The sequence below is a fragment of the Papaver somniferum genome, unplaced genomic scaffold, assembly GCF_003573695.1.
Source record: "Papaver somniferum cultivar HN1 unplaced genomic scaffold, ASM357369v1 unplaced-scaffold_125, whole genome shotgun sequence".
NCBI classification, from domain to species: domain Eukaryota; kingdom Viridiplantae; phylum Streptophyta; class Magnoliopsida; order Ranunculales; family Papaveraceae; genus Papaver; species Papaver somniferum.
In genome coordinates this window covers 3,567,398-3,581,076 of record NW_020621603.1, presented here as the reverse complement: position 1 = coordinate 3,581,076, position 13,679 = coordinate 3,567,398, and the positions used below count along the sequence as shown (strand labels likewise).

The 13,679-nt window shown below is 36.4% G+C and overlaps 1 protein-coding gene across 1 annotated transcript; it reads right to left on the bottom strand.

Moving 5' to 3' along the window:
• Positions 1-118: 118 nt before the first annotated feature.
• On the bottom strand, positions 119-2,431 carry LOC113331238 (probable serine/threonine-protein kinase PBL3). The gene is made up of 6 exons (XM_026577978.1): positions 2,177-2,431; positions 1,776-2,074; positions 1,552-1,687; positions 1,321-1,457; positions 1,080-1,203; positions 119-932 (listed from the first exon to the last, which is right to left on the bottom strand). The coding sequence occupies exons 1-6, from the start codon at positions 2,253-2,255 to the stop codon at positions 430-432; spliced, it is 1,278 nt and encodes a 425-aa protein (XP_026433763.1). The 5' UTR covers positions 2,256-2,431; the 3' UTR covers positions 119-429.
• Positions 2,432-13,679: the final 11,248 nt, after the last annotated feature.

Sequence of the window (13,679 nt, the reverse complement as noted above, 5' to 3'; positions counted from 1 at the left end):
TATTATACTTACCCTGCCGTCAGTGCCGTGATCAAACGAAGTTTGGAACACACAAAAGAAGCTGACAAATGTTCGAGAAAGACTTCTAATCTTCGATAAAGTACGGTGCAAATAAAAGTGAAAGAAGAACATTATGTTTACCTTCAGTTTCTTTTTATCAGAGATACAAAAACCTTGTACATTCATCCATACTGCTTTAAGACTATAGATTGGATTTGTTTCAGGAAAATGAAACAATCCATGAATACAAACATATTATAATTGTCTAAGCACAACAACACTTCGTAGAGTATATGGGAATAACTACACTAGTAAGAAAGAACCGGCCGAAGTGCCTCGAATTCAAAAAATTGGGTAAGAACCCAGAGACAGCTGATTCTAAGGAAGGAATGTAATATACAATGGAGAAGCTGGGTTTGACGAGTATATTTATCCACTTCCTTGGCGAACTTGAGGTGACTGCTTGCAGGTAGGCAATGGTGACCGAGAGGGCAAGGGGGACCGAGACGGCAGAGGGGAGCCACGAGGAGTAAGATTCGAAGGCGTAGAATGTTGATGACTATGTCTCAATGGGGATCTGTTTAAGGGACTGGAGTGCTCTGATGGGGAGTTTCTAACCAAGTTCCTTGGTGCTTGGATTTCTTCTAGTTTTTGTAAGACCTCAGCCATTTGTGGTCGAACTTTAGGGTCAGTGCTGAGACACTGTAAGGCAAGGGTTGCAGCCATAAATGCTCCTTTCTGCGGATACTGCCCTTCCATCTTTGTGTCCATAATTCGGAATAGCTTACGCTTGTCGCTCAAATATGGCCTTGCCCAGTCAACTAGATTCTGTTCCACACCAGACTTACTCTTATCTACAGCACGCAGTCCTGACAGGAGTTCTAGCAATACAACCCCAAAGCTGTAAACATCACTCCTTGCTGATAATCGACCTGCTCAAGTAATACATTTTTGGTGATCAATTTCTTCAAACTCAGATTGGTTTCTATTATCCAGTGGTAAATAATTTGCTTGGTTAACCAGGTGAAACTGTTAAAATGAAGAAAGAAAAGGAAAGTAAAGCAAATTCATACACAAACCTGTGGCAACATATTCTGGTGCAGCATAGCCTTGAGTACCCATGACTTCGGTTGAAACGTGAGTCCTGTCACCAGTAGGGCCGGCCTTAGCCAAGCCGAAGTCGGAAAGCTTTGCATTGAATTCCTGCAATAAAATCATATACACCATAAAAATTCAAGCCAATTTTAGTTTATGCGGAAAAACACTGGAGATATTTTACAATGTCTTAGTTTTCAATTTTCATTTCCTTTGGGAACATACCACGTCTAAAAGGATATTAGAAGCTTTGAAGTCACGGTATATAACTTGTGATTCTGCATCATGCAAGAAACAAAGCCCCCGAGCAGCTCCAGTGGCAACTTTCATCCTAATTCCCCAAGAAAGTGGTTGAACACCTCCTGCAACAGGAAACACCAATTACAGTTATTTCAGTGATTCTTGCAGAAAATTAAAACGAATAGGAGTTTTTCGTTTTGAGATTCCGTCACTTACTTCTGTATAAATGGTTTTCCAGACTGCCCTTGGGCATGAACTCATAGACCAAAAGCCGATTCTCGCCATCCATGCAATATCCAATGAGTTTAACAACATGTTGATGATGAAGCATGCCGAGATAGTTAACTTCCGTCTATTATTAAGGACACTATAATATTATTAGCAAAGCATAAAAATCCAAGAAGCGAAAGGAATCAAGGAAAAGAGATCAGATAACCTACCAACCACTCCTTGTGACCTTGAAAACCTTCAGGTTTAAGCTTCTTGACAGCAACAACCATGCCAGAACCAGGCCTTGAAGGTGTTAGAGTTTGATGATCAATCCATCCTTTGTAAACACAACCGAATCCTCCTTCTCCGATAAGACTATCGGGACGGAAGTTTCTAGTTGCACTCTTCAGTTCACTGAAAGTGAATGCCTTCAAATTTGGGCATGACAGAATCTCACCTTCAGATCTTGGCGTAGGAAGAGTAGTAGAAGGCGGGGATGTACTCGTTGCACTAGAGATTTTTGAGCCACCTATAAATATAAATCAAGAATTTAGTAAATTCTAAGACAAAAAGAATTCATAAAAATGAAAATCAACCTTCATCAGAGAACACTGTGTTTCAAGAAGGTCACCTGAATTGTTGGTAGAAGTATTTGTTGTTGAGGATTGAACATTATCCACTTTGCCTGAACTACCAAAACAGTTACCCATGGAATACGGTGATACTCTGAACTCAAAATCTGTTCCTTGTTGATGATATCTTCTTCTTCAGTTCTTCTGAAAGTATAATAACTAAAAATTCACAACAGACCAAGATAATATAAAAACACTCGGAAACTCTAGGTGGGAAACCAATCCTAAGATAGCGTGTGCACTTAGCAGCTATAGTTGTTATATTTTATACATTTTGACCAAGAAAGTGGTTACCCAACTTATTTATACATTTTCCTTTAGACTAAGATGAAGTGCTCAAAATACCCTTTGTTTTTCTTTTTTTTTTTTCTAATGTGAAATCCAAATCTAGTAGGTCCTATCTGAACCCAACCAGTCGAACTGACACCACTTCAGACCCAATACAAGTACAACCTTTTAGATGGATGGAATTGAACGCCTGATTTCCTTCTTACTGGAATTGGTGGCAAGACACTGTCACTAAACTATAAGTAAGTTTAATTTACATGGATTTTCCGTTAAGTCGTGGTTGGATAGTGGGAAGGAGAATTTTATTCCGTGAATCATATTCATTCTAAACTCATCTGTAGTATTTCTAGAAGTTTTGGATTTTCGTGTATTGTGAGGAGTTTTATCATTTCTACCGGTTTTGATTTCCCCTACATTATAAGAAATTTTATTCTCACTCTCCCTCTATTTCTATTTACTAAATGTGCAAACGAAATTACATTGACAACGAAATTTTATTCTCAGTTTCGAACACAGATCACTTGTATCATCACCCAATTATTTTATCATTGTACTACAGGGACATTGACTTCGATAAAAAATCAACATATCCCTTATTTTATTTTTTTGATGAAAGACGAAATTATATTAAGCCTAAGAAATACAGTACAATAACTTTACAATCTCATTTTTTTCAATAATATTGGAGATGATATTCTCCTTTTTGATCTTCTGGTGGATGTGTCTATTCCTGTGTTGGAATCTTGATTTCCTTGCTTCTTTAGCTATTGAGTCTGCCGCTGCATTGTGATCTCTAATTATGTGTCTAATTGTTGCTTGGGGAAGTCTTTTTAGACTTTGCATAATGTCTTTAACAGTGTTCTCAGTTACCCAAGAGGTGATCTCACCAGCATTGTTGAAATAATCGACTAAAATTTTGTAATCTGTGGCTATTGTGACACTTGAGAGAAGATTGTCTTCTAACCAATTCAAGGCTCTTAGGAGCGCTTTAGCTTCTGCATGAACAGCTGTGAATGCCAACTCCGACCCCACTGAAATATGCATGAACGCTTCTTGGTCTGTCGAGTAAAGGATGAAAGCGTATCCCATTGAAGAGTCTTCCTTTTTAAAAGCAGCATCAACAAATATTATCCAATCCGAATTGAAGTCCGACCAAGAGGGATTAATATATTTAGTTCCTTTTTTAGTCAAAATATTGTCCTTTGTGTTTGCCTCTTTCATGAAACTGTTGATTTGTTCAATCAGTCTTATGTGATTTGGGTTTGTTTGTTGAAAAACTACCTCACACCTGTATTTCCAAATAAACCACGAAATTGTAGCAATTTTTTCCTTGAAAATTGCGAAATTTGGATCTTCAATCCAAGTTTTTACCCACTCCTTTATTGAATCTGTGAAAATTTGTGTGTTTGCTGCATCTAGGGAGCACCCAAACCATATGGCTCTCGCGAAATGACAATTTTTTAACAGATGTATTTCCGTTTCCGCCTCTTGAGAATGGCACATGGGGCAGTTTGACGATATTTCCGAGTTGTGTGCTGCCAGTCTATTTTTTGTAGGTAAGGCCTTTTAAACTAGCTTCCATATGAATAGTCTAATTCTTGGGATAATCTGACTTTTCCATAAAGATTTCCAGGAAATTTATTATTTTTCTCAATTTCCTGGTTTTGATTAATCAAAAAGTTGTAAATATTTTTTGCTGAGAAGACTCCCGAATTATAGTGTTTCCATCTAATTTTATCCGAATCTTCCACTCTAGGCTGAATTGTCAGAATCTTTTTCTTTATTTCAGGAGTGAATAAGCTAGTAACTAGATCATAATTCCACTCTCTGTTTGTATTTAATAACTCATTTATTTTCTGTGGTAAGGGTTCTTCTGTATCCGTTGGTTGCTTCAAAATGTCTTCATTAGGTATCCAATGGTCTTCCCAAATCTTCACCTGATTACCATTTTTCACCTGCCAAGTGTAGTTTCCTTTTATGATGTTCAGACCCTTTTGAATGCTTGTACAAATCCAAGATAGCTCACAGTTTCTAGTTGGTTCCATTGGGTTTCCTTTATCAAAATATTTGGCTTCTAGAAGTTTTACCCATAGTTGTTCCTTTTCAATTATTACTCTTTAGCAGAGCTATATTGAATTTATGTGGGTTTTTGATGCCTAAACCTCCCTGCAATTTAGGTCTACACATATTATTCCACGCCCTTATATATCCTCCTTTTTTCTTGGAATCATTTTTTTTCCACCAAAAATCTCTCTGAACTCTGTCTAGTTTATCCAAAGTTTCTTTTGGAAGAGCTAATATTTGCATTTGATAAGTGGGGTAAGATTGAAAGGTAGCTTGTATTAAAACTGTCCTTCCCACTTGAGATATCAATTTTGTTTTCCAACCTATCCCTTATTGATCAATGTGAAATGAGCCTTGTTGAGATATTATCACACGAAAATAGATTTTATCCATAAAGTCATTTAATATAATTTTAACTAAAATATGCAGGATAATAGAATCCTAGATTATTGACGTTTAGAATACGTTGAGTTTCATGCTTATTTCGTTATTAGTTTTTTCATTATCATCTAAAAACAAAACATCACAAGGCTTGGTCTGAGAAACACATGTATAGAATTATGCTACCAGCAAGCGAAGAAGAGAAAACCACGTCTCTGAGAATGTAACCTGGTACGAATGTACGATGTGTATGATTTCATTGTCACATTAACCGGATGTAAACACAATTTATGGATGAAAAAGATATCATCCCGAGACTTTTACACACGCCTAAGAAGAAATGAGAATACAACTTATTACTAGATGACTGCTGCCACGGTGGGACGGCCGACCGGAAAAATTGACACAAAATCTTGTACTCATAATTTAGTTCGGCAATAATGGCTCAGAGTCGGATTTGTAAATTTGTAAACAAAATTCTAACAATTATAGAGATGCTAACAATGGTTAATGTCATGTCCAAACATTTTTTTTTCTGATACATTCCGTTGTAGCTTTTTGGTTAATGTCATGTCTTGTTTTGATACCATTTTATAGAGATGCTAAAAATGGTTAATGTCATGTCTAAACTAAAGCTTTTTGGTTAACTTTAAAGCTTTTTGTTTTGATATCATTTTTCACGGCGGTAGCTTTAGTTTAGACATGACATTAACCATTTTGATACTCCAAACATGATCTTTCTTTCAACCAAAAAGAAAAAAAAACACGGCCACCAGCACGGGGGAGCCCAAATTAACGACAACAAGCCATGGAGTGTAGAGATGACATTTTCTTTAAAGTGTAGCTATCCTACATGCGTGTCATAATGTTGAATTACCAAGTATCCTACTTTCACGGAACAACAAAACTTCTCTGTTCCCCGAAGGGTAATATGGTACTTATACTTTCCTAGTTGTTTCTAGAAACCTAAAACCTCTTAAATTTTACTGCGGCTACAAACTACCTATCTCTTTTTCTATTTCAGCTCCATGGATGCACCACCACCTCTCCGTCTGTGTTTGTTTAATGAACTTAAAATCAAAATCAAAATCTAACCAAATCCAACGAATGCAGAAATGAAGACGCATAGATTGAGAGGATTCGAGAACTCGAGTATGACTCACTGATTCGATAAAAGCTTAAGAAACCTCTGCTAGCTCTATTTTTTTTTACAGATCTGAATTTCTTCAAATTAACTAAATTAAGAGGTACCATTTCTGCAATTTGTACTCTGTATTGTTCCTCTTATGTCAAATTGAGGTATGAACAGGGGGTTAGTCCTTGAGTGATTTCGGGGGAGTTGAGTGTATTTTAAATCTCAGAGAGTTTGAGAGAGTGTAGGGAGTTTGAGAGAGTTTTGTGTTTTTGAGCTCATGGAGTTTGGGGGAGTGTAGGGAGTTTGAGAGAGTTTATTAGAGGGAGTTTGGGGGAGTTTGAGAGAGTTCACTCCTAACTCATTCTCTTTTAAGAAACAATAAACCCTTATTTGCAAATAACATTGATCTTTAATCAAAAGAAAAAAAATAAATGAAAATGATCATATCTCTGTATCAATAGTAAGTTATTTTGTGCAACGAGATAATTTTTTTTCCCTTCAATTTAACGATCTCCATACAATTCTAACTCCCTTTGTTCACGAACATTTTCCCACATATCATCCGCTGTACTCTTTCTCCATGTATTAGCTTCTTGACGTTGTTTTTCTTGAGTTTTTTGTGTCAAAATTTCATCGTCATTTACAAGCGTTGATGGATGGATATCTTCCTCTTCCTCGACCGGAAACTCATCTGAACGGCATTCTTTTCGTAAGAAGTTGTGTAGGCCTGCACAAGCTGTCATTATCTCCGCTTGCACCTGATACGGGAATGGAGGTTAAGACTTAAAGATCAAGAAACGAGACTTCACAACACCGAAAAATCTTTCAACTACATTCCTCAAAGAAGCATGACGCATGTTAAATAATTCTTCAGCCTTTTTCGCATGATTACCTGTACCAGAAAATTATTTCAGATGATAACGTTGTCCACGAAATGGTGTTAAACAATATCGTCGGTTTGCAAACCCACCATCCCCCAAGTAATATTTACCTGAATAAAACACAAAAAGAAAACTTCGTCAAGTAGAACCCTAATATAACTTAACCAAAAAATTCAAAAATTCACATTAGATAAAAGTAAAATTACCTTGCGGTATTTTCAGTCCATTTCTTTTTGTCATTGCGTCGTTAAGTATTTTCGAATCATGAGCAGACCCTTCCCATCCACTGAGCACGTATATGAACTCCAAGTCGAAGTTGCAAACCGCTAACACATTTTGAGATGTAATTCCATGTCGATTCCGATAAACGGCTGCATTTCTTTTCTCTACCATTGCTGGGATATGTGTACCGTCCATAGCTCCAATGCGATCCTTAAAGTAAGGATAAAATCGTGTACTCTCACGAATTTTAAATGGAGTTGCACTTGTTGGCTTAGCCATCATCCTCGGAGCTATAGAATTTAAAGCTCGCAACATTCTGTTGAAGTTTTTACTAACTTTCCACCGAGAGCGACCAAATGTGTCACGTATTGTGCAATATCGTGAACTTTGGCCAACAACGAGTAAAAATGTACCAAGCATTTCTTCAATAGAAATACATCTTGTATCACATAATGATGTAGTTTCTCTAATGATACAACATAGTTTTAGAAAAATATCATGGTACATCCTATAACTTCTTCGAAAGTCTTCTGGGTCTTGACGCAAAACTCTCCTTATATAGTTATATCCAAACAAAGTAACTGGGCGTCTCATTGGTCTTTCAATACGCTGACTTTGTATGTATTGCAATTGCTTGATTATATCCATCAACCATGAATGCACCGCTGAAAGTATATTCAAAAATATGGATAGTTCAAATTCATTATTGCTGCTTACCTCTTCATCATCACTTCTTTCTTCTTCTGTATCAAAGGCTTCATCTTCACTATCAGTAGATAAATCCAAATCAGACATGTTCACCTAAAAAGATGATAAAAGTACTTTTTTTTATTAGAATCATCATTATTTCAAAAGCATAAAAGTATATGTATATAGAAAATAAGCATATAGAATATAAAGGTCATAAATTCAATCATAATAACCATAAAGATGTCAACCCATAAAAATTAGTAGCAATCAATCCATAACAATAAGTTATCAACTAGGAGAAAAGAAAAATTAAATACTAATAGTTATGAAGAAAAACGATCAAATGTTGTAACTCTAAAGTCCCATTAAACCTAATAGAAACTTGCAAAGATGACAGGTTTATGATTTTAACTTTGAACCAATCCACAACTTTCTCTCTTCAGGAGTAAAACGTATGAATAAGTTCTTCTTGTGATTGTTGTCCAGCATTTCAATTACTTTCAGCTTATCTTCCAAAGAAATTTCATTCATGCCATAAACAAGATCCCATACTTGGTTATCTTTCTTATCCTTATCAATTCTGCGCATTTCTTTTTCAATTTTGCGGTCTTCTTTCTCTTTCGCAATAAAAGCATGCATTGAATCAATAGAAGAAGCAATCGATGAACTGTTGGCAATCAATTTCTCTAGATAATCAGACTGCCCAGTAGGATTACTTTATGTAGAAGAGTCACCAATGTCACACCTTGGTCTTTTCTTTGGTGCCGTTTTTCTGACAGGAATTTTCTTTGTGTTCATATCTTGAGTTTCATCTTTATCTTGTTCATCACTTTCCTCTAAGTCATATCCCACGTATGATACGTTAAAAGCATTATCATATTGCTCTCGTTGAGTATAATCAACATCGAAGTAATCATCTTGTTCATCTTCCTTACCACAGGTTCTAGCACTTGTACCCTCATGGGTAAGATCAACTATAACTTTTCCAGAAGCACATTTATTCCCAAAAACAATAAGCAAGTCACCATAGTCTTACCATTATCTTCCCTTAAGTTAGTTTGGTTTGGATGGCTCTGTTAACATACAAAAAATAAATAAAGGATAAAGCATGAATTAGAACTCTGCACAAAATAGAAGAAAAAAATATCAAATTTAGTTTTCAGTAAGTAACACACACATACCTCAAAGTAATTGTTCCACATCTCGTCGGATCCAGTAATCATCTTGTTAGCATCATCCCAACCGAATCCAGAAGTACAAGATTTAAACAAATCCTGGTATTGACCAAATCTAGTCTTCAACCATCTATGTTTCCCTTTATAGTTCTCAAAATATTTGTCACAACCTCATGCTTGGTTAAGTTTTGGAAGTATCTCCTCTTCCACTATTCTCTTAGTAAAACATCCACTAGTGTCTTTCTTCTTCTCAAGTGTAGCTTCTACCAACAGTTCCAATAATTTCTCAGTCTCTCGAGTTGTCCATTGTTTGTAATTCGTAGTCACTTCCGTTTCCGGTTCCGTATTCTTATTCTTCCTAACATTCTTTTTCTTCTTGTTGTTTTCAGCAGGTTGGCTGGATTTTTCCATTCTATGGTGTGACATGTTAGCTACATTAGTACTTAGACTAATACTAGAACTTAACAAAGCAAGGATAGTAATAACACCAAACAGTCTAATGTAAACATGATAAAAAAATGTGATACTAGATTACACAGTACTAACACGCAGAGCTACTTAGCCAAATTGTTAATCAAATAAAATCCCTTAGCAACTTCTTGCAACAAAAGCACCGTATGAATTGGCTAAAACACGCCAATACGGAATGAAGTACGCCATTGTATTGAACTTTGGCATATAGAATAGAAGAGAAGTATGTGTCTAAATAAGAGGACTTAACAATTTATAGTGATTCTCAATGACACCCATGCAAAGTAGCAAGCCAATTAATGCATGATGACATAACAAATTATGAAGATAGCTGTAAAGGAATTCTGTTTCACCGAAACACAGTTTCAGATTGTCCAATCTTTGCAGTACTAATACTTACCTGATCCTCTTGAAGTTTTTAAGGTACACTTACAACTCAATATTCCACAACACACTCAAAAATCATAGCATTCCAACGGTTCATTAAAAAGATACATTACTCAGAACCCGACTACTTTCAATACGTGCATACAGAATTCAGTTCCGGATTTCTCACACTTTGGTGTACCTAAAGTGATCATAATTTCATGAAATTTCTACAGTAGGTAACCTTCATATATACAAACATCATACTAAAATTTCAGCTTTGTCCGATTAGCGGAGAATGAGATAAATAGGAATCAGTCCCCTATTCGGGATTTAAACTCAGCAGACCATAGTCATATATTGTGCAAGCTTTGCAGTAGCAAACGTGACCTGATCCGCGTGAAAATTTTAATGTACTTCTATAACAAGGTAAACTACGACATACTCAAATTTCATCATATTCCAACGGTTGAATTTAAAGATATCATTATAATCAAATCATGCAATTTCTTACCAAGATCTTTTGAACCACAAATTAGGGTTTTGACAGAGAGAGAGTACCCACAAAAAAAACTATACACACAATCAAAATAAACAATCATGGAGATCAAAGATATGAAAAACAATCAAAATAGTACACAAATCAAACTATTATAAACAATCATGGAGATCAAAGAAGAAAAAAAACATACTTGGAAAAAAAACGTCTCCTTTTCTTTCTCCTATGGTTTTCTACGCACCAAACTCCTTCCCAAATCTCTACTCTTTTAAGAGATTTGTTGTGAGACCAAAATACACTAAAAACTCCTTCGAACTCCCCAAAGCAACCAACTCCCTAGTATTGTAGGGTTTTATGACTAACAGGGAGTTCAAGAGCTTTTTTTAAACTCCTCTGCGACTAACAGGTGTTTTCTAGAGAGTTTAGGAGACTCCTCTAAACTCCCCCACGACTAACGGAGATTTGGAGAGACTCCCTCAAACTCCCTCAGGACTAACAGGAGAAAACCTAAATACATTAAAATCTCTCGAACTCTCCCACGACTAACCCCCTGGAACTGTTTTAATCGAATCAATTTTATGATTTGGTGAATATTTGTGGGTTCAATTTTTTTCGAACATTGAATAAATCGAAATGAAATTGATGCAGTTCTATGAGATCCAGTAATTTGAGATTTTTGTTTGCCTTTCGATGTATTTAATCTCGAATTCTTATAATTTTAATTATCATGAAATTTGGCCGTGGGGGTGATGGCGTTGCTGGTGAAAAGAGAACGAATGAAAAGATAGGTGGTTTTTAAAATTTGTTGGTTCTGGTATTGGTTGCGGTTTCTAATGGTGGTAATGGTGCTCCTGGAATTGACGGAGGTGAAGGAAGAGGCCGGTGGTGGTGACAAGTGAAGAAGATGAACCTAAATGTTGAGAATGTATTGGTGGTGGGGGTGTTGGTTCCTTGCTGTGGTGTAGTGTATGATGTTTAGGTGGTGCTGCTGGTTACAACGAAGGTGGTGGTGAAGGAATATCGTAGCAGAGATGGTGAAGAAATTACAGAGAAATCGAGAGGAGGAAAAAGAAAAAAGAAGGAAAATAAGAATTAAAATTGAAAATTTTGGAGCTCGCCGGGATTCGAACCCACGTCCTCTAACTCGAGTATAACCATTTTAATTTATCACCCGTGTTTTTGTTTTTTCGTTTTACAAAAATGTCCTCAGCATTGTAATTATTTACTTCTGTTTAAAGAAGGAAAAAAACCAAGGAGGGACAGTGAGGTCTTTTCATGGTGAACCAAATCCAATCCTTTTTGTAAAATTGGAAAAAAAAGGTTAGGGGCCACAATGACACAAAATCACCATAAATAGAATCCTCACTCGCTTCGCTCGGTGGGCCTAATTATTATGATTATGACGACGGGCGTAGAATTTCTATGAATCATTCAAGTGAGAACCGAGAAACGAGTTTGGTGGAGAATTAGGCAAAACAAAACGGTGGGTCTCAAGCCCCACCACATGGCAGTCAATGTTGGGCGTCAATGACACGATGAGTGTGCCTGATGACTTGTTTTTAAAGAAGAACCTTTTGTGTGAAAGGGTTCGGTTCGGACTGTTTCCGTAGCCAGAGGACACACAATGACTGCTAGTTAGGCATAATGGCCAACAGTTGGCTAACTTATGAGTATCCTGTTTCAGTGTCACTGTGGTTAGTGTGAATAGCAGAGGGTGGCCTGTGGGGCTGGGGGATACAGCGGATGCGGTCCTCTTCCGTGTGGAAAGTGGCAAAATGTCAGATTAATTTCGTCGGATGGTGATAGTAGTGCTAAAACAGAAGCTGTTTTTGACAAGTATTGGGGAGCAAGACTCACTCAATTTCCCAAACAACACGTATAAGTTAGAGGGTCATCTTGACAACCGCGTCCTGCTGAAGTCTCCCCCACCTTACCCGTACACATAGAAACACCATGGCAATTTTTAGAAATGAGATTTAGCGATGGAAACAAAAGTATATGTTTGTCCGTTTATGATAACCTCGAATCCGAAAGTGTGAACACTATTTATTTTCATTATTTTTCTCCGACGACGAGAGTGTGAACAATTTTGTAAGATGGGAATGGGGATTGCCGGATTGGTCTTTAGAGCAAAGGTTGTGTGTATAAGTGGAATTGACTGTTTCAGAAAAGCTAAGGCAGTCCTTCTCTACAGACCCAGAAAATCAAATCAGGTAAAAACTGCCTCTCACAGTTTTTTTATTTTTTATTTGTGGGTCCCAGTGGACCGAATCCCTCGAAAGACGTGCAAGGGTGGGTTTGTGTGTGGCGATTTTCACCTGATTTTTACAGCTCGGTCTGTAAAGACTTTTTGTTACTAAGGTTGTGTATAAATAGTGTTTCACAAAAACAAACCAAAAACCAAAAAGGTTGATTCTTCTCTTGTTATTTTTCGGACGTTTTTAGTTCTTAAACTCGCTATTCCTTTAGTTTTTCCATTGTACTTTGGCTTTTTGTTTTGGCATGTTCGTCACTTTTAATTGTACTCGCCTGCATACGGTTTGGGTGCTTTCTAATATGTTCAGAAAAAAAAGTAGTTCAATCATGTTTTTTTTGTTTGTTTACTGATGACTGTCTAATCTTCACTAAAACAACTATGGCGCATGATAAGAATTTTGAAATATTAATCCATCTATTGTTTTGAGCTGTAAAACTGATAATGAAAAACCAGATTGCTAGTATCATAAATATTTGGAAAATGGTCTTCTTAGATAAGTACTCCTTCCGTTTATAGAAAGAGTACCATCACTCTTATATGTTTGCTTATTTTAGGCTAAAATGAAAAAGTGATACTACCTTTCTTCAAGATATGGAGGTAGTATTTATGAGTCTCATAGCTTACACAGAGAAATGAGATGGAGACATTTGTTCACTTTCGAGAGAAATTCATCAGTAAGCTTACTCTTTGGAAGAGTAAGTACCTTACTTAGCCGAAAAGGAGAGTCCTAACCCAAACTGTTATAGGATTCCTTGCTTCTCGCCAAGGTTTCTAAATCGTGAATCGAATCGTATATTAAATCGTGAATCGTAGATTCATGGTCAATTTTTGAATCGTATATTTATCTATAAAAAATAGTGAGCTAGGTGAAAAGTTCAACAAATATTACATATATTTTCTAATGTTTTTATAAATAATAAGCAAATGCATTACTAATCAAAAAATGAAAGACATCAAGAGATTCGGTTTGACTGCACTTTGAAGTGTAGACCAACGTTGACTAGTCCGATTCATGGGCTAACGCTTCAGACACACGCCTCAACTCAAAATCCAAATTTCTGAGTCAACTCGTA